We start from the raw sequence: 25113 nt of genomic DNA on the forward strand, positions 1-25113 counted from the left end.
CAATCTCCTTTTCTCGTTTCGGAAACGTTTCAGAATATAAATCTTTTGGAAATTTATGGGAACGCATTGGAAACGTTATTTTTGAAAATTTTCATTTTAGAAAAAGAAATTTGGCGACATAACTATAAGACAACGCAAAATTAAGTATGTAACCATAACATCTAAGAGACTATGATATTTATACAATATATACTATTTTGTCCTTCTTCACCTTCACCTTTCTTTTTCAAGTAATTTTATAAGTTTAAGAATAACTAATTCGGATTTTTTATATATCTATAAAAAACATTTAAAAAAATTTGTATATGAAATGTTTTGAATTTTGTAAAACTAACATATATTTATAAAATTGAATATTTACAGTTATACTAAGGTTATGTTCTATTCTATTTTGTAATGTAGAATAGATTTATAATTATACAATCTCATTTTCTTCCATTTCTCCATTTTTCTCTTTTCTATCTTCTTCCCTATGTTCTTCCCTCTCCCCTTGCCTCCTCTCTCTCTATATTTCTCTTTTTTTTCTTTCTCTATAACAGGTAACTAGAACTTGATCCGCACACCCGTGCGGATATATTTTTCCATTTATATAATTTTCATTTTGTTTATATAACAAACTAATTTTAAAAGTTATGTATAACTGGATATTGTATATTGTAGGTACGGACATAAAAATCGAGAACCGAAAACTGAACCGGAACTGAACCAAAAAACGAACCCGAAAAATCAAACGGGAACTTAAAATTTGATTAAAATTTGGACTGTGTTGTACGTACATATTATAATTATATACATAGAACCATATATTAATTTCACATAAGATGCATCTTGGTTTAGTATAATCTGGTATGGATTGGATTTATTAATCGGTGCTTTCCACATGCTTGTGATAATGTTTGTTTCCTGTATTACATGAAATTATTGTTGCCAAATTCTTTATTATTTATAACTAATTTAGGAAATGATATAATAAAAAGAAAAGACATAGAAATCATTAAATTAGAGAATTTATTACTTTAGTGACACTGATATGTAAATAATTTATAAGTTTTAGGGTAAATTTATATTTGTACTTATGTTTTAATAATATAGATATTTGTACTTTTGTTTTAATAATATAGATTTTCAAATAATATATTATTGTATTCTATTCTATTTCCAAAAAATGGAATAGAATTATAATTATTATATTTTCTATTTTGCTCTCTCTCCCTCCACCTGTTTCTCTCTCCCTTGTCTCCTTCCCTCCCTACTTCCCTTTTGCTCTCTCTCTCGTATAGATTTTCACATACTATATACTATATGGTCATCAAATATAGAATAACAAATTTTACTAGTTTGTATTATATCTATCAAATATGTTTTTCATATGCTATAACATACACTTAAGCATCTATTTTACAACAATTATGTTTTTTTATATTAGGCATCATGTTTACTTCACTGAACATTATAAATAAATAATACCCAGAAAACTAAATTCTTTTCTATAGTTATATTTTTCTTTCAAATGATCTATTCTATATTGACATTGTAAATAGAATAGTATCTAATTGTTATGTGACATATAAACGTTTACGCACTACAGAGGACTCTAACGTCTATTTATTACATAAATAGATATATTTCCCAAGCAATGTGTATATTATTAATTTTTTTCTCAATATGGTTATACCATAAATTTTTCATTTTAGAAACATAATAAAAACTCGCAATTCCATTTTAGAACTTGCGATTCCGATTTAGAAACAACAAAAAAAAAATACTATTTGTCATCTGATGTTCATGATTTCTTGTTTAGTTTCATTTGTGTATATTATCTTTCGATATCTGTTGTCATTTTATATAATGATGATTTGATCCAAAATGAGATTGGCTCCGTTGTTTTATCTAATAATAACAAGTTTTAGTTTTAAAATTTTGATACTTTTTTTATGAAACGTACAAAGAACAACAACATTTCTATTATTTGGTTTTCTCTGTTAGATAAATTAAACAAAGAAAAATAAATTAAGCTTACATTGATCATTGATCAATCATATATACGTAAATATTACAGATGTTTCTACAAGGTTTTCATTTTTAATTTTTTTTAGAAATCATGTTTTCCACGGAATGTTTAGTTTTCTGCCGATTCCCCCTTCCCGCCATCTCTCTCCCATTCGCCGTCGTCTCTTTTTCCCCCCAAATAAAAACCCTAGGGTTCACGCGATTCTAAACCCAGAAACTTTATGCCAAGTTTCAATTGAAGATGGTATCTCTAAGCTGGAAGCACCACACGCTAATTCAAGCTTTGATTTCGCGAGGCCCTCTCAAGGAGAAAGAGTTTCAATCCATCTTCACCGCCGTCACCGGCAGAAACCCAGGTCGGCTCTCTCCGCTATGACTTTCGTTGGGTTTTTCTCCGAATGTATATTCGTCGAATCAAAATCTGTAATTTACGGCAATGTTTAAATGTTAAAAGGAACTGTTTTTTTTTTTCTCTTAATTGATGAAAAAGTTTCTTCCTTTTGTTGTGTTGTTGTTGCAGGAGCTGCTAAGAAGATATTTGATAAGTACCTTCTTGAGATCAACAAAGAGCTCTCTTATGTTCACTTTGAGCTGAGGGCTTGTAGGGATCAGTATGATGGTCAAGTTTGTTACGGAGTTGTTAACACTGTCTCCGATGATCAGTCCAAACTCGGGACTAAGTATTCTGTTCCGCAGATTGCCTTCTTTAAAGGCATTGTAAGTCTGGCTTGTCTTTTGTTCAACAAATGTCTTTGTCATCACTGTAATGAATTTAGCCTTCATCTCATTACAAAGATTCGAGTCTCCTATGTCATTCTCTTGTCTTACTAAATTTGCCGTGAGGTGGTGATTATGTGTTGTGTGTAGAGTGAAATAGTTGTACTACGGAATTGATGATTTTTTTAACTTGTGGCAGATAAAAGCAATTGCACAGGATGAAGCTGCTCAAGGTTGCATATCTGGCTTTGATGCCCTCAATATCCGATTGGAGAATCAGGTTAATCATCATAGTCCCTGACTTCTGTATCCCTTCATCTAGTGACAAAAGGAACCATTCAATCAACTGATCATTGTGACTTTAAAACTGCTACTATCTTACTGAGTCACTTGAAAGCAATTGCGCGTCTCAAAAGGAACCACTCAATCAAATTTTTATTACTGCTGTTCGTATGGCTTTGCTATATAGTTTTAGTCTCTTTTTCACGGTTGACAGATCTTGTGTTGTTGATATCTCAGTTACCAAGTGAAGCCAGCAGCAGTCAACAGCAGCAAGCCCCAGCTGCATTCAAGAACTTCTCAATGTCGCAAAAGGACAAAACTCTCGATGAGCTTGTAAGGGACAAATGGCTGTGCCGCACAAGTGAGGGTAACATCGGACTTGGTATACGATCTCTTCTTGACCTGCGCAGTTGGTTCAGGAACAATGATGTTCCCTCTTGTGAGGTTTGCAATGAAGCTGGTGTTAAGGTCTGCCTTCTGAAGAAAATTTATAGGATTCACATTGTGATATGACATTTTTGCTACTGATCTCATGATTCTTTGTTTTCAGGCGGATTTGTGTCCAAATGAAGGTTGTACAGTCCGGATACACAAGTACTGCCTCAAAAACTTGTTATCTCAAAGGGTATACACACAGCTTCTTTACATTTTCACCCAAACTCCTCGCATTTGAGTTTGACATCATTAGTATTTAACTTTCTGATCACATAAAATTTGCAGGATGATAAAGTTTGCTCAGGCTGCGGGAAGCCATGGCCTTTGGGTAAAGTTACAAAAGAAGAAGCTGTTGAAGCAGCAGTGGATGATGAGGAGGAAAACGAGACTCAAGCAACAACAGCTTTAAGGTCCAAGAAAAGAAAACAAAGGAGCCAAAGAGACTCAGCTGAAAACTTTTCTTCTCAGGCTTCTTTAGCCTCTAGTGGTGCTGCCACTAGGAGAAGAGTAACTCGTAGCGCTGCACACTTAAATTAGAAAAGAAAATGTATACTTTGATGCATGTTTCTGTGTCCAAACATCACTTGAGAGATGAAAAATCTTGTTTAATATGGTTAGTTTTATATATTTATGGTTCAATGAAGAGAGATCCAAAATGAGGTTCAATGACAAAAAAAAAAAGAAGAAGCAAGAAACAAAGCTAGAAAGGAAAGCAAGATAAACTAAAGCTTTATCTTCACTGAATCCAAGGCATGGACAAGTCTTGATCTTGATTCTGATGATAGTTCTCCATCCCAACTGTTTGCGCATAGCCATTGTTGGTATTCTGATGATAGTTCTCCATCCCAACTGTTTGCGCATAGCCATTGTTGGTATTCTTATGATAGTTCTCCATCCCTACTGTTTGCGCATAGCCATTGTTGGTATTCTTATGATAGTTCTCCATCCCTACTGTTTGCGCATAGCCATTGTTGGTATTATGATTCATCACCGAAGTATTACCTCCTCTTTCTGCTGCTTTTGGTCTGTAGAGATTGTTGGATTGAGTAAAATTGTCTGGAATGCTCTGAACTTGCTGCTGCTGCTGCTGCTGCTGCATTCCCACTTGGCTCTCCGGTCTGTTTCCATAAAAACTCCGGTTATAATCCGGATAAGGCATACCAAAGGGTTCAGCGGGTTGGTAAAAGGGTTCAGTGGGTTGTTTATAAGGACAAGTCATTTGGTGATTCTCTCTTAAGACCCTGTCATTGAATCCCATCTCTGGTCTGCTATAAGGACAGGGACTGTTCTCACAAGTTAGGTTCGTTCCTGGATGAAGTGACTCTCCTTCAAACCTCCTCTTGTTGTTATAAACACTATTGAAGTTGTTGTTGTCAAATCCATGAAACTGCCGATTGAGACGATGACGAGGCCCAACACTTCCTTCAACATCATAATCTGCTGGTTCAGGGAATAGAGTATCCGTCTCGCCACCAGTTCCATCTTCTTCTGAGAAGGTTAAAGGCTGCTCCTGACTCTGACTAGCAATAGCCTTCTCTCTGTTCAAAGCAGCTAGCCATAAAGAGCCTTCTCTTGAAGTCATCTTCTCCTGCAGAGTCGTAGACCGTCCCACCAGCTTCGCTATGTCGTTAATGTCTGAAGCCATCATATGTCTGATCACACCAATCAAAATACCAACCTTCCACATCTTCTTGAGGCCATGAGGCTTCCTGTAAGCAGGAGGATGTCCTCTACAACCATCGGGTAAAGGCAGATCACCCCACCAGTCTTCTTTCCCCGTCGGCCACCAAGGCGGCGGCACGCCTTTCTCCAAGGGATAACGTCTCTGAGGAGGCTTGCAGTTAGGCATCAGAGCAGATAAAAGAGCTCCTAGAGTTGTATCTTGCAGCTCAAGCAACTTATGTGCAGTACATTCTCCTCCATCCTCAGAGTATCCTAACTCATTTCCATCAGTGGCGGAGAGATTGATCTCTCTCTGGTGCTTCAGTATAGCAGCTGGTCCGTTCCTATCAAACCTCACTTGGTCTCTCCACCATCCACGGAGATTGTCAGAAGACCCCGTTACTGTTTTCCCGTTCTGGAAAACGACGCCGTACACGAAGCCTTGAGCTTTGCAACGCTCCATTGTCTTGGACATGTACTTTAAGATCCCATCCTGTGCCTGGTACATCATTCTCTTTCTCGAATGTTCATCGTCAGGAGGCTGCTTCAACGATGCTCTACCTAGCCCGTTCTTGGACATCTCCTTGAGCTGCTTCAAACGCTGCTTGTCTTTCCAGATCTTCTTCTCAAGCTCCTCTATCTCCATTTCTTCTTCGGTCGGGTCGTTGCACGTAGTGTTAAGCGATGCGAAACACGTCTCTCCTTCGGGGAAACGAGGCACAGGGCTTGTTACTAAAGTGGGGAACATCCCTATATTGGTGTTATACATTTTTCAGAGGAGAGAAGATGATCTCACCCTACAAAACAAAATGACGTCAGCATTGTTTCATTTCAAGAATAAAAATTACATAATCCATCAAATAACGCCATACGAACTCATTGAAATATGAAGATATCGATCATGTGAAATAAGATTTATATGAATTCAAAGGTCAAAGGATCAGTTTCAATTAGTTATTAGGATTTATGAAGCAATATAAAACCTTTTTTGGATAGATTCTTAAAGTGAGTAACGCAAGCTAGAACAAAAGAGGCAGACAAACTTCTTTTTTTTTTTGATAAAAAGCAGACAAACTATACTAAAGGCATCAAGGAAAATTAAAAAAGAAAAAACAGAATTGAATGGAAGAACATGAGTTACCTAGAAATCTCTTGAGACCTTTTGGTTGTTGTTGTTGCTTCAGCCTCTTAATTCAAAACAAAGAAGCCACTTGACCCAGGAGACAGAGAGAAAGAGAGAGAGAGAGAGAGAGAGAGAGAAACAGACGAGAGATATATATATATAGATGTGTATCTCTATAAATAATGAGCATTAATTTAGACTATGAATGGGTACTAATAGAACCTTAAGAGTCATGATAAGAGTTTAAGAGGCACAAACCTTGTGTGAAGGATATTTATAAAGTTTTCAATATCTTCTTTGAGTTTCATTCCATTTATAATTTAGATTTTTTTTTAACTAAAATTAATTTGTTTTTAATAAAAAAAAAACAAGTCCATAAAATGATAATTTCACCAGAACTTATTGTACTAAAATTTAGATAATTTTATGTCAACTATAAGAAAATCATTTAGCTAATCAAAGATATATATCATTTTCAAAGCGAAAATAACTGACGGTTTTTCATTACTAATTTATCTATATTTAACGGACACTTTATGAAAATAAATATAGCAGTTTTTTGAAAATAAAATTGCAACAATTTTACGCGGGAAAAGATTTTAAACGGTATTTTTATAAATATGCACATGTATTTTAGATTTTTTGTGTTAAATGTTGATATTGTCTTAAAACTGCAAAAACTAAAAACAATTATCACTGTAAAATTGTAGTGTCTTCAATATTTTTTTAGAATATAAGTTTTATATAATATGTAAAAATAATTTTGGACTAAATAAATATAGCAGCTAACACAATTATTTAATCTATTGTTATGTCCAAAAGTTTGTTTATAAGGTTTTTGTCTTTCAGATTAACATTTCTTAAGCAAATAACGAATATGGAATATTATTGTATAATTCATAATATTCCATATTCGTTTGCATGTCGCCGCAGCTTACGATCAGTCATTATTATATACTCATTTTCATGGTTTGCAAATAATAACTAAAAAGTCACTAATATATACTATAAGATTTATTATTATTTTTGTTTTCAAACATTATTGCAATGTTATCTTCTATTCTCTGGCAACCTGATATGCTTAACCAAATACGTAATTATGTCCAGCATAAATTTTGATGATAATAATTATATATTTTTATGAAATGTCGCTATTTGTTTGCATGTTGCTACGGCTTGCGATCAATCGCTAATATATACGTGTTTTTATGTATTGCAAATACTCGTTAATATATACTATAAGATTTATCATTATTTATATTTCCAAAAATTATCGCAATGTTATCTTCTATTCTCTGGTAAATTAATATGCTTAAGCACATACGTAATTATGTCCAACATAAAAATTTGATAATAATAATGATATTTTTTGTAAAATGTCGCTATTCATTTGCATGTTTCTGCGACTTGCGATCAGTCGCTAATATTTACTCATTTTTCATGGATAATAACTAACAAAGTTCTTATGTACAGCATAAAATTTTGATAATAATACTGATAATTTTTTTAGTACATTTTTATTCATTTTGTTGGTAGATTAAAAACCAGAAAAGGCTGGCAGAGTAAAAGGGAAAAAAAAATTTGGCAGCATTGACTAAATTTATATACTCATTATTAATATTTGAGAATTCCTTAAAAGAACCCAAGTTTATGGTCAGATTTCAGTTCTATTACAAAATCTAAATTGACAGCTTGATTCCTTTCTAAACATGTAAAAGCATATAATCTAAAAAGGTAAAAGATAAACTATTAGATTTATATCCTTTTATTTTATGTTTAATTTTTTGAAAAAAATAATTGTCTATTTTCTTGTAAAATTTATGGCAAGTGATGATATCTATAAAGTGTCGGTTTCTCATTGCAAAATATAATTCCTTATATATTAATTGAAAAGCATTACAACATTTTATGGTAGCCACGTATCATCGCTATAATGATTCTTAGAATCCTTAGAGAAATATGTTGGTTCATCTAAATATATAATATTTTTTTAATTAAACTAACCATAAATTTATTATTTATGTTCTTCATGATTTCCTTAATAAAAATTACGGAATTTCCTAATGTGACTAAGATATATATATATATGACAATTAATGATTTTTAATAATAAAGATTTGATAAAAATTAATGTATCTTCAATCATATTTGTTCAATTTTTAAATGTTAAAATAAATTAAACAACCATATTAACCATATAATAAAAATTTAGATTCTTGTGTATATGTTATACTAAAACTGTTATAACTCTTACATCCAAATTTTGTAATCCATTGTTTAAATTTTTTGTTATGACAATGTACAAATAACTACAAAATCATATAAGTAAAAGTCTCATTTAATAAGTATTAAGATTAAAAGATATAAATATAAATATATATATATATATATAATATTAAATTAAACTATATATCCTATAAAAATACATAAATATTTTAATTTATAAATTTACTTTGAACAATTTATTTTTGATAAAAGCTTTGAACAAATATTGATAGCTTAATTTTTAAAAAATCATAAATTACTAAAATTATTAATCTCACAATGAAAATTTTGTTATCAATAATTTGAAGTTGTTGCTATAAAAGATACAAATGATAAAAAAAACATATGAGGATAAAGCATTATTTAATAGATATTGATATAAAAATAGACTATATATATATATATATATGTTAATATCTTTTATATTTAATCATATATCATATCAAATAGAAAAAAAATATTGTTTGGATTAATAAAATTTATTTATATGTTCGTACCAATTTAATTGTATACACTGATTTTTTAATTATTCAATATAAAGTTATTATTTTATAATATTTTAAAAACATATAATGCATAAAATAATTTATATATATATAATGTTCGCAAGGCGCATGTATTAAGTGGTTAATAAATTATGAAAGGTTGACCACCCTCTGTTATTGATGATATATGATATACATATCACATACTACTGTTTGTATAACAGTCAAAGTGCTAGATTAGAGAGAGTCGGTAATGAAACAGGAAACAATTTCATTTATTTTATGGTTATCCTTTAGAGATGTCAACTAAATATCTAAATATGATATTTTATTTAATTTCAAAGGAAATACTGTATATGGTACAATAATAAACTACGGTGCGACCTTATTTCAAATCAAAGAAAACAATACCAGTATGATGTTATTAATTTTTTTTATTTGTAACATAATAATATAATGTTTTTTTTTTGATCAAATATAATGTTTTATTGGAGAAAATGGGAGAGGTGTAATGTATAGAGCCAATAGGTAAGTACACCAGTGCCACGGAAGCACGTTTCCATCGCCAGCAGTGATTCTATAAACTGTCTGAAACGTGTTTCCCGGGATTTTCCTGTCGGCTACTCTCACAACTATTGGAACCCTCGTCGTCGTTTTCTTCTTCTGATACATTATTATGTACATTAACTAAGCAGAGTTTATTATAGAGTAATGTGCCTTTTGCAACTATCTGTCGTACACCTTAACGACCACTCGAGAATTGTTTTATAACCTCCTTGCTTTGGCCTTATATGCCTCGACGCAAAATGTTTCAAACGGTCACCAAAATTATCCAAATGATATAAAGATTTTCTTACTGTCGCTTTCTACTGTACAGTACAGTACTCGACACTTTGCCTTTGTAAAAGTACATGTTTGTTGTGTCCACGTATCGGAAACAATAAAAACTCTAAAAGGACTAGCCGACGGTTGTCAATGTATAGAAACTAGAAGCAAGTCAGTGAACTGTACGCCACCATAGCCTCAAGAACCGAATCAGACCGGGTAATTGGATCATTGAAAGGTCGAACAACGTATCCAACCGAACCAACAAAAAAAAATTAACCCGAACCGAAGTGAACAATCTTTACGTCTGTTATGTAAAAAGGCTGATATGATACCGAGGGCCCAAGCGGAGTAGTGTTTCCTTAACCCCAATATACTTGAAAAGTTTCAACATTCGTGGAGTTTAATAATGAAACAAATTACATCTTACAAACTGAAAGTTTCAGAATGTTAATAACATGAACAAATCTTCGGTTTATAACACGGCACACACACCAAAAACAAAAGCAGCTCAAATGCCACCACAACACATTGATTACAACCTTCAGAAGTAGACTGTTCCGGTTTATAAAAAAATGTTTGGTTCAACCACCTCATCAATCCGGTTTAGTCTCAACAACACCTATACCAATAACAAGAACCAATAGTAGGTCTACTACCTGACGGTACACAAACCAAAATAAAAAACAGACTCAAATGCCGCCACAATACAAATCACTGATTGCAATGTACTAAGGGTTATTCCGGTTCATCAGAAATTGCTTGGTTAAACCGCAACCTAACGCCTCATCAGGTACCTTACCAATCCGGTTTAATCCCTCAGCGAAAACCACACCCATACCCATATGCAAATGCGGTTCAATGTGACAATGAAAAAACCAAACCCCAGGATTGTCCGTTACAAATCTCAACGCCGTCCATCCATACGGATACAACGGCACCGTGTTCCGTAACGGCGGATTTTTCAAATTATACGTCTTCTCATCAATTCCTGGACGGAACTTCCCTTCGCCGTAACCCAAAACCCAAAAATCGTGCCCGTGGAGATGCCACGGATGGATCTCGCTCGCGTTTGCGTCTAAGCCGTTAGCGTTTTGGAGAATCACGTCGGCGGTTACGTTAAACGGAAAAACGTAGATCCCGTTTCCCTTCGTGGTGTTACGGTTTCGCGGCGGATTCATGATGTCGTAATCCATCGGGAAATTCGGCGGCGGCGGCTTACGATCGAATCCGCGTCTCAGTTTGTACTTGACGGATCCGAGATACGGCGTCGCCGGAACCACGAGAGAGACGTTGTTGAGAGCCCATTTGGTTTCACCCTCGATCAAGTTCTGAGTGTTGAGGAGGATCAGCCGTTTTCTGAATTTCCTCGGCGGCGGTGGCGATCCCATCGCGGAGAAGATCTTCTTCGAGAAGTTCTTGCTCCGATCGAAATCGTTCCATCTCGGAGTCTCCGGCGGCGGAGAGGAAGGGGGTTGGGAAGAAGGGGCGGTTACGTAGTGTAAGACAGTGAGTGCTGGAGGTGTCTTTGGTTTCCGGCCGCGAACGCCGACGGAGATCCAGTAGTTTTGGGAAGGGTCTTGATCGGTGGTGAGGAGGACGGAGTAGGTCTCGCCGGAATATATATCGACATCGCTGGTGGTGAACGGTGTGATGTAGTTGCCGTCGGCCTCCACCACCACTAGCTTGTGTCCCTGCACGTGTGAAGAATCAACACTCGTGTGATCGAAAACGTATTCATCTAAATTAAAAAATACAGTAAACTCTTGAAGCCATACTTAGGCCCATTCCTTAAAAATACTTGTAATTAGGCCCATTGTTTAAAATTATTTAATTTTAAAAGCCGAAAGGAACCTAAGACGATTAATTATAGGGCAAATCACCAAAATAGCACATTTCTAAGTTTATATCACAGAAATAGCACTCAAAAACTAAAATGAACAAAATAGCACATTTCTAAATTTATTCTTTGAAAATTTTAATTTTTTTATTTTTCAAAATTTGATATCTTATCCTCAAAACCTCATTTTTCAACTCTAAACCCTAAACCCTAAACCCTAAACTCTAAACTCTAAACTCTAAACTCTAAACTCTAAACTCTAAACCCTAAACCTTAAACCCTAAACTCTAAACCCTAAACCCTAAACCCTAAACCATAAACCATAAACCCTAAACCCTAAACCCTAAAATCTAAACCCTAAACCCTAAACTCTAAACCCTAAACCCTAAACCCTAAATCCTAAACCCCACCCTTTAACTCTAAACCCTAAGTTTGTGACTTTTGATAAAACATTAAGTGCTATTTTTGTGACTTTTGACATTGAGTGCTAGTTTGGGAACATAAACTTGATTTAGTGCTATTTTTGTCTTTTTCTCTTAATTATAACTAGATTCAAGGGCAAATCTCCAAAATAGCATCTTTCTAAGTTTATATCACAAAAATAGCACTCAAAAACTAAAATGACCAAAATAGCACCTTTCTAAGTTTATCCTTTGAAAATTTTAATTTTTTTATTTTTCAAAATTTGAAATCTTATCCCCAAAACCTCATTTCTCAACTCTAAACCCTAAACCCTAAACTCTAAACCCTAAACCTTAAACTCTAAACCCTAAACACTAAACCCTAAACCCTAAACTCTAAACCCTAAACCCTAAATTCTAAACCCTAAACCCTAAATCCTAAACCTCACCCTTTAACTCTAAACCCTAAGTTTGTGACTTTTGATAAAAACATTAAGTGATATTTTTGTGACTTTTGAACTTGAATACTAGTTTGGGAACAAAAACTTGATTTAGTGCTATTTTTGTCTTTTTCTCTAGATTCATTCACACCAGACTTTAAATAAAAAGAGGATATATTTTTTGTTTTACATTTTTTTTTAAATTGAATTTTTAAATTTGTATTTTTTTTAGTTGTATTTGTGTTTTTTTTTATAATATTTTTTAATAAAAAGTTTTAATAATTGTATTAAAATAGTTAGACTATAATTATATTGTTTTAATAGAATAGATTTAAAAATAACTTTGAAAAAAAAATGTCTATATACGGAAAAGGCAGAATGACAGCTTTTGTCAGTTTAGCATAAGCTGAATGGAACACGAGTTGGGTCTGAATCTAAAAGTCAATCAATCTACCTACTCATTGATTGACGAGACCACTGTTACCAAGAATCTCTAGCTCTACGGAACTATCAAGTATCAACACGGGCACAACTAAATATAATTGTAAATTACGTTATACTACTATATTATATTTGTGGTCTAAAATGTTACACCATACAGGCATGCACCACCGTGGGGCTCAGGAAACCGAAGAATGAATTTAAAGACTATCACTTTGCCTCCAAAAAAATACCATCTCAATTTAAAGTAGTCAGATACTTCATAGGAATTTAAAGATGTTCTACCATTCACTTTAATATTATGTCAAATATTTTTTTTTTAAAATATGTAGTATGTTTGGTTGTTTTTAAATGAACTTTTCAATGTAAAACAGAAAAAAATAATCAAAACCTGAACAGCAAAGTTGAGGGAGGCAAGACCGGTGGAGCTGGCGAGTCTGATTCGGTAAGTCTTGTTAGGCTCCACGTGTAGTCTCTGTGGTGCGCATTGATCTCCTTTTTTAAACTTGCACATAGGTAACGACGTATTGCTGAACTGTGCCGTCGCGTTGCTGAATTGCGCCGCCAATGAACAATTAAATTGTCCTCTCCCATTGATCAATATGCTCTTCAATTTTCCCAAAAAATAAGAAAACAAAAATTGTTCTATTAAGAAAAAGAACCGATAAAAAGTATAATTTCACTTTTGACTACGAAACATATAATTGCTTCTCTCTTTTTTAGTGGCCACATGCAATATACGTAAAATGATTGTGATATTATAAAAGTAGCTAAAATTCGCTTTGGAAAAAATATGAAATCAAGAAAAGCAATTATTATTGCTCGCCCCCTATTGGTTTAATAAGTCTGAATCAAATCTCCACTACTAAAAAGAAACAGTTAGAAAAAAAAAGAATATGGACCTATCTTTTTCTTTTAGTTCAGAAAATTAAATTAAAAGTTAAAAACGTTTTTAGTCAATGAAAAACAAGACTAGTAGTAGTGAAGAAATAAAGTAACCTGAGCTTCACCGATCCAGCGCATAGGTTTGGCAGAAAGACCGAGTTCCTGGGAGAGAACACTCTCATGCCACCAATCGCTTAGCAAGAGATTAAACTCTCCGTCATATCTCAGTGGCTCTCTCTTCCCTTTCGCTGCGTCTATAATCAATGATCCGTATAGCCCAGCTGATCTCTGCATGCCGTAGTGCCCATGGTAGAAATGTGTTCCCGGCTGCACCATGCCATTTTACCCAAAATAAATCTACATTCTTTATTCTTATTTATATTTTATTGAAATTAAAAAAGTTGCCTTATCAACAGTGAATTTGTAGGTGAAAGTCTCGCCAGGGGTAATCGCACACTGAGTAACTCCAGCTGCTCCATCTGCCCATGGACTTCCCAACTGTTTACAAAAAAAAAGTTATTCAACTTTTTAGCATATACTGTATTATCTTAGTCTAGTTCAAGTTTTTTTTAATATGGATTTAATATTTTGCATGGAAAAGATCACAAGAAATTGACTAGTGTCATAAAAGCCAGAATAAAAATAATTTTAAACCGAATCTCGTAGGAAAATGTACAAAACTTAATTAGTAACTGCTGTGATAATTTTAAGGCAATAAATAGAGTCCAAAGAAGAAACCAACATCCGAAGGAAGAGTCGTAAAAGTAGTGATACTATAAAGAAGAGACGGAGTCATGCATGGCATGTGCTTCTTAACCATTATTTCGGCAACTTTACCTATTCCTTTATTCTTTACTCATCTAACGACAAACCAATGGAAACAATTATTTGATGCTTAGAGTATGAAAAAACAGAAGGAATTTAAGATTAGAACTAGTTAAAATGGTGACTGATGGTCACTCAGTGCCATCTCCATTCATATACTGTTTAATATACGTTTCTTTCAGAATTTCGAAAATGAAATATAGAAAACCATTCGGGACGCTTCTTTTTTCAACTAAAATTATATTTGTTAATAACGTTTAAACCTCAGAGTTCAATATGGTTTCGGATCTCCTAGTTATTATTTTAAAAAAATAAAGTAGAGAACCTGACGAATTCCATGCCAATGAATGACAAGGCCTTCGGTGGCGAGTTTGTTGGTGAGATGGACGACGATGGTGTCTCCAGCGAGGGCGTGTATGGTGGGACCGGGAAACTGGCCGTTGACGGCCATGACCATACCTTCTTTGCAGTCGGGAAATCCGAACTTGTACTCAACCTCCCAATGATACTCTCTCACGGCGGCAGACGCCGTGTGAGCCAAGATAGTCACCACCACTATCCACCACACACCCATTATTGGCTTATGTATGTGAATGAGGATGTATGCTGATCATATATGTATATATAGTGGGAAATGAGGATGAAAGAGGGGAGAGATAGTGGGTAGCAAAACCATTGATTAATTTGGGTTTTTAGTCAAAAAAGTATATTCAAATTTTCTTTACTTTTGGGTATTTTCGTTTGGGCACAAGATTTATGGACGTAATTATGATCGTGTAAACAATCAAAATATCTCAAGAAGATTCGGAATGGTAGGTGATCTCATGATACATGTTTTTAGGGGTGACCGGTTGAATTTGTCTTTGAAGATTAGATCATGTTCACAATCTTTATAACGCAACTTTACCTAGCAGTCTCACCGTTTGGTAGGTTTTGACATATAATGCAAAGAAGTTAATCAAAACCACAAAAAAACAAAAGGAGTTAACTATCATAAAAGCTTTTTAATTTAGGTAAACGTCAAAATTAATTCTCCGTCTGGATCTTGTGTATATATTTATATCTAAAAACAATTATACAATTATTTTGTTTATTTTGTTTCGAACAAGACTTAGGGTCACCCCTAGTGTGAACTTTTAAATTCAGTCATCCTCCTTATCCCATATATATTAATTGAGAAGCATTTGAAAAATTAGAAACTTCATTTTGTATTAATTAAAAAAAACCCAAATCCTAGGTGACACTCTAAATACCTTATAAATTCTATTTCAAAGATTTCTAAAGCATCTAATATAAAGTATAGTTTTATCTAATGGTGTCACGTTATTTCATAATTATATAACACTAGAGAACATTATATTAACCTAAAATATAGGAAGTGTGTATTCTTTCCTTAAATAAAAACTACGGAATTACCAAATATGAGTTACATATATATGGCAATTAATGATTATGAATAATAAAGATTTGATAATAATTTTTGCATTTTTCATCATTTTTGTTTAAATTTATATTATTAAAAAATTAAACAATCACATTAACCATATAATAAAAAAATTAGATTTTTTCTTATATGTTATATTTTGAATTTTTTAAAATGACTTTAAATTACAAAAATGAGGAAACCTTATATGTTATATATTTTTTAAAGCGACTTTAAAATACAAAAATGAGGACACCTTATATGTTATATTTTTCTTATATGTTAGAATTTTCTTATATATTATATTTTGAATTTTTTTAAAACGACTTTAAATTACAAAAATGTAAGTTTTCCTTAAATATACGACTAAAAACATTAAAATGACATGTATCAATTAGATGGTTGATTTAAAAGCTTTCAAAACCATATGGAAGATAAAAGTCAAAATAATTTAACTGTAGAAACAATACTGTTTATTTTTTTCAAAAATGTGTTCGATGAAAAAAATTAGGTTTTTATGTCATAATTTGTTTAATGTCCACCAGAGAACATTATATTAACCAAAAATATAAGAAGTGTGTATTTTTTCCTTAAATAAAAGCTACAGAATTACCTAATATGATTTTCATATATATGACAATTAGTGATTATGAATAATAAAGATTTGATAACAATTTTTGCATTCTTCTTCATTTTTGTTTAATTTTATATTATTAAAAAAATAAACAATCACATTAACCATATAATAAAAAAATTAGATTTTTTCTTATATATTATATTTTGAATTTTTTAAAATGACTTTAAATTACAAAAATGAGGAAACTTTATATGTTATATTTTTTTAAAAACGACTTTAAAATACAAAAATGAGGACACCTTATATGTTATATTTTTCTTATATGTTAGATTTTTTCTTATATGTTATATCTTGAATTTTTTAAAATGACTTTAAATTACAAAAAAAATTTAAATTACAAAAATGTAAGTTTTTCTTAAGTATACGACTAAAAATATTAAAATGACATGTATCAGTTCGATGGTTGATTTGAAAGCTTTCAAAACCATATGTAAGATAAAAGTCAAAATAATTCAATTGTGAAAACAATACTGTTCAATTTTTCAAAAATGTGTTCGAAGGAAAAAATAAGGTTTTTATGTCATCATTTGTTTTATGTCCATTAGAGAATATTATATTAGCCTAAAATATAAGAAGTGTGTATTCTTTCCCTAAATAAAAGATACGAAATTACCTAATATGATTTACATATATTTGGCAATTAATGATTATGAATAATAAAGATTTGATAACAATTTTTGTATCATTCTTCATTTTGTTTAATTTTATATTATTAAAAAAAATAAACAATCGCATTAACCATATAATAAAAAAATTAGATTTTTTCTTATATGTTATATTTTGAATTTTTTAAAATGACTTTAAATTACAAAAATGAGGAAACCTTATATGAAGTTCAAAAAAAAAAAAAGAGGAAACCTTATATGTTATATTTTTTTCTTAAAATGACTTTAAAATACAAAAATGAAGACACCTTATATGTTATATTTTTCTTATATGTTATATTTTTTCTTATATGTTATATTTTGAATTTTTTAAAACGACTTTAAATTACAAAAATGTAAGTTTTCTTTAAGTGTACGACTAAAAACATTAAAATGACATGTATCAATTCGATGGTTGATTTGAAAGCTTTCAAAACCATATGGAAGATAAAAGTCAAAATAATTCAACTGTGAAAACAATACTGTTCACTTTTTACAAAAATGTGGTCGATGGAAAAAATAAAATTTTTATGTCATAATTTGTTTAATGTCCAATCCGATCAACCCATGATGTATTAATTGTAGTTTTGTTCAATTATTTTTAATAATAATTAATCCGATCCATCGGAAAGAAATTATATAATAATAACAAAAAATATTTTATGTATACAAATAAAATGATCAAATATATAAAAAAAACTATCGAAAATATATACAATAAACTCACCATGCGCAAGACGCAGGTCTTATCCTAGTTACCAATTATAATGCCACCTAGATTAATAATAAAATAGATTAATTTTATTTTAAAAAATCTGAAATAATGGAGAAAAAATAATAACGTTAATTTTAATGATGCTAACACCACTAACTAAACCCTAAACTTTAAATCTATACTCTAAACCCTAAACCCAAATCTTAAACCCTAAACCCAAACCGTAAGCCCTAAATCCAAACCCTATATCCTAAATTCAAATCTTAATCCCTAAACCCAAACCGTAAACCCTAAACCCTAAACCCAAATTCTATATCCTAAACCCGAATCATATACTATAAACTCAAATCATATATCCAAACCTAATCCCTACATCCTACACCCTAAACTCAAATCGTAAATCCTGAACCCAAATCCTATATCCCGAAGGTTTGGGTTAATGTTGATGTTGTTTCTTTAGGGTTTAAGATTTGGGTTTAGAGTCTAGGTTTGAGTTTAGGATCCAGGATTTGAGTTTAAGGTCTAGGGTTTGGGTTTAGAGTTTATGGTTTGGGTTTAGGATTTGGGTTTAAGATATAGGGTTTGGGTTTAGGGTTTAGAATATGAGTTTAGAATTTAGGATTTAGGGTTTAGATTTAAGGTTTAGGGTTTAAAATTTAAGATTTAGGGTTTAGTTAATGGTGTTAACGTCATTAAAATAAACGTCATTATTTTGTTTCAATTATTTTAGATTTTTTTTTAAAAAAATAATATATTTTATTATTAATTTATGTAACATTTTGATTGATAATAAAAAGAGTGGTAAATTTAAAAGTTCACCAGGTGGACCTAAATTTTGTTCTTTTGTTTCCGCCAGCATAACTGATCGTATCAAAATAAAACTTTTAGATTTTGTACAGTACTTTATATCCACGCATCGTGTGTATAACTTGTTCTGCAATGCCAACTGTCTTTCCCATTTCCCCAATCTCAGCACGTTGAACAATGTCGGCATAAAAGTATATTTTCTGAAAAGATTTAGAATTTTTCTTGGGTTCACCTTAGGGGCATGAAAAGGTTCACCAACCAATAGAAAGTTGTCATTTTAGATCTAGTATCTTTTAATTAAGGAAGCAAAATAACTTGCCAAATTATATTATGCTTTTAAAATAAAAAATAAAAAATTAAATAAATAAAAATAACAATAGTTCTAAAAAAGATTATTTAAAAAAAAAATATTTATTTTTAAGATTTAGAGTTTAGTGTTTAAGATTTATAATTTAGAATTTATCCAAATGTTTAGTGTTTTTCCAAGGGTTTAGGGTTTACCTAAGGGTTTAGGGTTTACCCAAGGGTTTAAGGTTTTCCCAAGGGTTTAGGGTTTAGTGTTTTGTTGACAACATGTTTAGTATTTTTCCAAGGGTTTAGGGGTTTACCCAAAGATTTAGGGTTTACCCAAGGATTTAGGGTTTAGGATTTGAGTTTAGGTTTTAGTATTAGAGTTTAGGGTTTAGTGTTTTGTTGACAACATTATTTTTTTTTTGAATTCGTTTTTTATTTATTATTTTTATTTATTTTTAAATTTTATTTTGAAAAGATAATATAGTTTGCCAAGTTATTTTGTTTCCTTAATTAAAAGATACTAGATTTAAAATGATAATTTTCTATTGGTTGGTGAACCCAAGAATAACTCTTAAATAAATTCCATCGTTTAACTCGAAACAAAAATAATATTACTAACAAGTGACTAATAATTCCTTTTGAGTTGACAAAAAAAAAAGTAACTAATTCCTTTTGAGTTGATAAATCATGAATCAAAACATTCGTAGTTTTGTCTCCAAATAATTTAACAACAATACAAGGTAAAACACACACACACAACACATAAAAGCATACTACTCGTACGAATACTAGTAGTATTAGAAAAACACCGGTTATAGCTCCGGTTTCTAATGGCGTCCCTGGTTCATAAACATTTCTCTGGTTGACCCACAACCTAGCGCCTCCCGCGGTATATTCATCTTAGCGATCTGGTCTACTCCCTCGGCAAAAACCACACCCATGCCCATATGCAAATGCGGTTCAATGTGACAATGAAAAAACCAAACCCCAGGATTGTCCGTTACAAATCTTAACGCCGTCCATCCGTACGGATACAACGCCACCGTATTCCGTAACGGCGCGTTCGTCAGATTATACCTCTTGTCGTCGACTCCTGGCCGAAACTTCCCTTCGCCGTAGCCCAAAATCCAAAAGTCGTGGCCGTGGAGATGCCACGGATGAACCTCGCTGACGTTACCTTCTAAAACGTTAGCGTTTTGGAGTATCACGTCCACGACCATCCCCATCGCGAGATTGTAGATACCGCTACTTACGGTGGTGTTGGGATTCACCGGAGGATTATCGATATCGTAGTTCTCTATGATCTCTGGTCCCGGAAATTTTAAATACTCCGGTTTTACCCCGTATCTGATGGATCCGATGTACGGCGTCGCCGGGACGGATAAGGAGAGGTTGTTGATAGCCCACTTTGTGTAGCCTTCCATGAGATTCTGAGTGTTGAGGAGGAAGAGCTGCGCGTTTGATTTCTCAGGTGGCGGTGGATATCCTTTCGCGGCGAATATTTTCTTGGAGAAGTTTTTGCTCCGGTTGTAGTCGTCCCACCTTGGAGTCTCCCGCGGTGGAAAAGGTAAGCGTTCGGATTCAGAAGCACCGGCATAGTGCAACACGGTGAGTGCTTGAGGAGTGTTGGGTTTCCGGCCACGAACGCCGACTGAGATCCAGTACTTTCTAGGAGGAGATGGATTATGTGTTCGGAGAAGAACGGAATAGGTCTCGCCGGAATAGATGTCAATGTCGTCGACGGTGAACGGAGCGACGTAGTTGCCGTCGGCTTCAACGACCTCTAGTTGGTGTCCCTGCATGGGAACAATTTAATGTCACACGTGTGATCTCTAATACATGTATAAATCGATAAATATTGCACACAAATTGAAATAATGATTTAACTACAAAGGCAAATCTTCGTACTAAATGATACAAATGTCACGAAAAATAGTTTATAAAAGTGAAATGCTTTATTCTACATAATTTTATATCATTGATAGAAACTCTTACTTAGTTTTAACATATATTTTAATATTTAAAATGATTTACGAGTAAAAATACTAGGGCTTGGCATTTGGAGAACAAATCATGTTTCGGTTCGGGTTCAATCGGGTTTTCGAGTTTGTGAATTTAATCTCTATTCGGATATTATAAAATTTTGGTTCGTGTTTTGTCAGGTTTGATAATATTTCTAAAAACCAGTTGAACCCAATATAATTTTGGGTTTCAGATCTTAGTTGAGTTTTTGGTTCCAAAATATTGTTCTATACTTAATTAAACTCGAAAACCAAACAAAGATCATGAGAAACAAAGACCCAAAATCAAAAAATTGAAATGAAAAATGCTCTTGTCAGGATTATTTTTGGTTCTACTGTAATTTTCGATAAGTAAAATTAGAGAGTAAAGACAATGAAATTAGAGAAAAAACTTTAAAACTATGTGCAAACACATCATATCCAATAAACCGAAGTGAAAAATACATCGAACCCGACAAACTCGACTTTATAAAAGAAGGAAAACCACCAAATACCAAAATATATTAAGCTATGTTTTGAATTAATTATTCATGTAATAAATACTTATTTTAGGTATTCAATGAAATCTTAGAATATTTGGGATACTTGTTTGGAATTGAGTTCGGGTTTAGTATAAATATCTTTTGGAACTTTGAAATTTTTGGTTTTTTTTTCGGATATCCATTCAAGGTCGAGTTCAGTTCTCGGATAAAATTCATAACCCGAAATACCATAAAACAAAGTTCTATTCAGTATTTTTGTCGGATTTGGTTCGATTCAGACTCTTTATTATTGGGCCAGGTTCAGCTCGGGTTTCCAGATTCGGTTTATTTGTCCACTCGTAAAAAATATTTTAAAACATTTTTGTTTAGCGTTTCTAAAAAAATAGCTAATTAGTATAAACAAAAATATTTAAAATACTGCAAAGACTATACATACCTCATTTTGAAAATTAAAAATATAAACAGTTTTTAATTTATTTAACTTTTTATTGATAAAAAAATAATATTATATTTGTTTAGATATTCGAACTGCCTTTAATCCAAATGAAAAAAAAAACATGTTAATTAGTTTGTCTTATAAACATGTATGCTACAAAATTTGTTTGAAGTATTTATATTTTAAAAATGTCTAAATAAATTAGTTAGAAAATAACTTACTTCAACGGCTAAGTTGAGGGAAGCAAGAGAAGTGGTGCTAGCGATCCGAAGGCGATATACTTTATTAGGCTTGACCCTTAGAGTTGTAGGTGCGCAAGGATCATCTTTTGTAAAGTTACACTCTTTCAAGCCTCCCTCGTTAAAATACCCCGCTTGTGAGCAATCGAACTGTCCTCTTCCGTTGATCAACAGACTCTGAGGCTCCCCAATCCAACGCATAGGCTTCGAAGAAAGAGAGAGTTCTTGCAAGGTACTACTTAGATGCCACCAATCACTGAGCAACAGATTAAACTCTTCGAATTTATCGTAATGCAAAGTCTCTTTGAGCGATCTCACCACCATCATCCCGTACAGTCCAGCCGATCTCTGCATCCCGTAGTGTCCGTGGTAGAAATGTGTTCCTGCCTGCACCCTTACAAAACGTTATCGATATCTCTTTTTGTAAAAGTTATTTAAGAGAAATAAATGTCTTTTGTTTACCTTATCAACAGTGAATTTATAAGTGAAAGTCTCTCCAGGATTAATGGGACATTGCGTCACACCCGCTGCTCCATCTGACCATGGAGTGCCATTCTATTCCATAATCATAATTCATTGTTGTTATGTCCCTTTTTTGACAATTTGATTATACAAAAATTTATGTATATAATATAACTAATCTTCATTCTAGTATAACTTTTTATAAAAATATATTCTCTCCCTTCCTTAATATATAATGTTTTAGAAATTTTTTGGTGTTTCAAAAGTACATATATGTTTTGACATTTATATATTAACTTTAGATTTATTGAATTTTTTAACCAAATATATTTGTATCGTTATTTAATACGATTAGTTCAATAATTTTTAATTTATATTATATCTATATATTTAATTTTTTTTTAATTTTTGTGATTTTAGACATAACATATCTTATATTATACTATGACATATGGAATAGTAATTATATAAGCAACCTGACGTATGCCGTGCCAATGGATGACAACATTTTCGGTGGAGAGTTTATTTTTGACGTGAATGATGACTGTGTCTCCGGCGTTAGCATAAATCGTTGGCCCTGGAAACGTACCGTTGATGGCAATAACGACGCCTTCTGTACAATCCGGAGACCGGAATTGATTCTCGACCTCCCAGTACAATTCTACAACTCCGGCGGATCCGGCGGAGGCCGAGTGAGCCGCAACCATAACCGCCGTGACTAGCCACCACACAATTACCGACATTGAAATTATTATTATTTGGTTATGTAAGCTGGATATATTGTGTGAGTTATATTAAATAGACTGTCTTGCTTTTTATGACATCTTTCGTAGTTGTATATATAGAAAGGGAATGGATGCTTTTCTTTTTTTTTCAAAAAAAAAAATGGGTTTTTTGGAAGATTGACTCAAAACTCAAATTCAAACCTAAAACTAACCCAAACTTTTCTTGAATTTTTCTTTTGTCCTATTCACCCCACAAGTTCATGATATTCATGAAAATGCCATCAAATTTTTTTTTATTTTTTTTCTTCCGAAAATGACATTTTTACTCTCTCATCCTCATCATCTTCAAGTAATTACAAGATTACCATTGTCATCAATACCCCAACCACCATGAACAACCAATTTGAAGCTCTTACTGCACCTAAAATCGATTTACACTATCTCTTTATCACTTGTTATGAACTAAAAACAACATCTCTTTCACTTTGCCTCCATATTCATCCAAAAAACTCAAGCTTTTGATTCAATTTTTTTTTTATGGTTTATAGAGCCATTCAAGCATACTATTCTTGGTGGGTTACTTTCGTTTGAGATTCTGGGTGGTTGGAGAAGACTCTGTGTGCTAAGGAAGTCATCTCACTAGTTTAAGGTATGAAATTGAAATTTTTTCCAGATCTGTTTGTGTAGAAGACTTACTCGTAAGTAGTCTGGCTGTAGAAGACTTACGGGTAAGTCTTCTGGTCAAACGGACGACTTACTTTTAAGTCGTCATCTTTGTTTGTTAAAAAAAATCTAGAGAATACCCTAGACGACTTACTGATAAGTCGTCTAGGATAAATGAGTTAGTTTTGCATTTGACCGAATTGTATCAGATATTTGACTTTTCCTGGACGACTTACGAGTAAGTCGTCTCCGGGAAAACAAAAATTTCAATATTTTATTAAATCTGAACGACTTATCTGTAAGTCGTCTCAGGTTACTTTTGCAATTGGAAAATAAAACTTAAATATTTAACTTTTCCCAGACGACTTACGCGGAAGTCGTCAAGTAAGACGACTTACCTGAAAGTCGTCCAGGATAAGCAAAGTCGTCCAGATTTATTTCCTAGATTATGGTCAAACCTTGCTTATCTGGGACGATTTTCTTGTACGTCGTCTTCCTGGACGACTTTAAAGTAAGTTGTCTGGGTAAAGTTAAATATATAAGTTTCTTTTTCGAATTGCAAACTAACCTGAGAAGACTTACAAATAAGTCGTCTAGCTTTAATAAAATATTGAAATTTTTTTTTTCTCTGAGACGACTTACTGGTAAGTCGTCCAGGAAAAGTCAAATATCTGATGCAATTCGATCAAATGCAAAACTAACTCATTTATCCTAGACAACTTACCAGTAAGTCGTCTAGGTTTTTTTTTTAACAAACAAAGATGGACGACTTACTTGTAAGTCGTCCTATTTAAAATTCAATTGCAAAAATGACTTGTTTGGATAACTTATTGGTAAGTCTTCCAGACGACTTACTGGTATGTCGTCTGCGTCAATGTTTAGTAAACTTTCATTTTCTCTATGTTTACTAATGTGTTTTATTTTGAATT

The 25113-nt window shown here is 32.6% G+C and overlaps 3 protein-coding genes across 5 annotated transcripts; 1 reads left to right on the top strand and 2 right to left on the bottom strand.

The window, feature by feature from the left end:
- The first annotated feature begins 1859 nt into the window (after window positions 1-1859).
- Window positions 1860-4087, top strand: LOC106421309 (non-structural maintenance of chromosomes element 1 homolog). The gene is made up of 6 exons (XM_013862150.3): window positions 1860-2366; window positions 2531-2727; window positions 2927-3007; window positions 3247-3477; window positions 3560-3634; window positions 3730-4087. Exons 1-6 carry the CDS (start codon window positions 2252-2254, stop codon window positions 3979-3981), a joined length of 951 nt encoding a protein of 316 aa, XP_013717604.1. The 5' UTR covers window positions 1860-2251; the 3' UTR covers window positions 3982-4087.
- Window positions 4044-8174, bottom strand: LOC106421324 (ETHYLENE INSENSITIVE 3-like 2 protein). The gene is made up of 2 exons (XM_013862163.3): window positions 6248-8174; window positions 4044-5903 (listed from the first exon to the last, which is right to left on the bottom strand). Exon 2 carries the CDS (start codon window positions 5873-5875, stop codon window positions 4181-4183), a length of 1695 nt encoding a protein of 564 aa, XP_013717617.1. The 5' UTR covers window positions 5876-5903; window positions 6248-8174; the 3' UTR covers window positions 4044-4180.
- Window positions 8175-10187: 2013 nt separating this feature from the next.
- LOC106421363 (L-ascorbate oxidase-like) lies at window positions 10188-23755 on the bottom strand. 3 transcript variants are annotated; one of them, XM_022710542.2, is made up of 5 exons: window positions 23273-23554; window positions 22797-22889; window positions 13926-14138; window positions 13318-13533; window positions 10188-11498 (listed from the first exon to the last, which is right to left on the bottom strand). In XM_022710542.2, the coding sequence occupies exons 1-5, from the start codon at window positions 23537-23539 to the stop codon at window positions 10536-10538; spliced, it is 1752 nt and encodes a 583-aa protein (XP_022566263.2). In that variant the 5' UTR covers window positions 23540-23554; the 3' UTR covers window positions 10188-10535. The 3 variants fall into 3 exon arrangements, with proteins under 3 accessions (XP_022566263.2, XP_013717662.2, XP_048623331.1); XM_013862208.3 differs by lacking the exons at window positions 22797-22889; window positions 23273-23554 and adding exons at window positions 14217-14309; window positions 14962-15544; XM_048767374.1 differs by lacking the exons at window positions 10188-11498; window positions 13318-13533; window positions 13926-14138 and adding exons at window positions 19692-20952; window positions 22317-22721 and having other exon boundaries at window positions 23273-23755.
- Window positions 23756-25113: the final 1358 nt, after the last annotated feature.

The sequence above is a fragment of the Brassica napus genome, chromosome C9 (genome assembly GCF_020379485.1).
Source record: "Brassica napus cultivar Da-Ae chromosome C9, Da-Ae, whole genome shotgun sequence".
NCBI lineage: Eukaryota > Viridiplantae > Streptophyta > Magnoliopsida > Brassicales > Brassicaceae > Brassica > Brassica napus.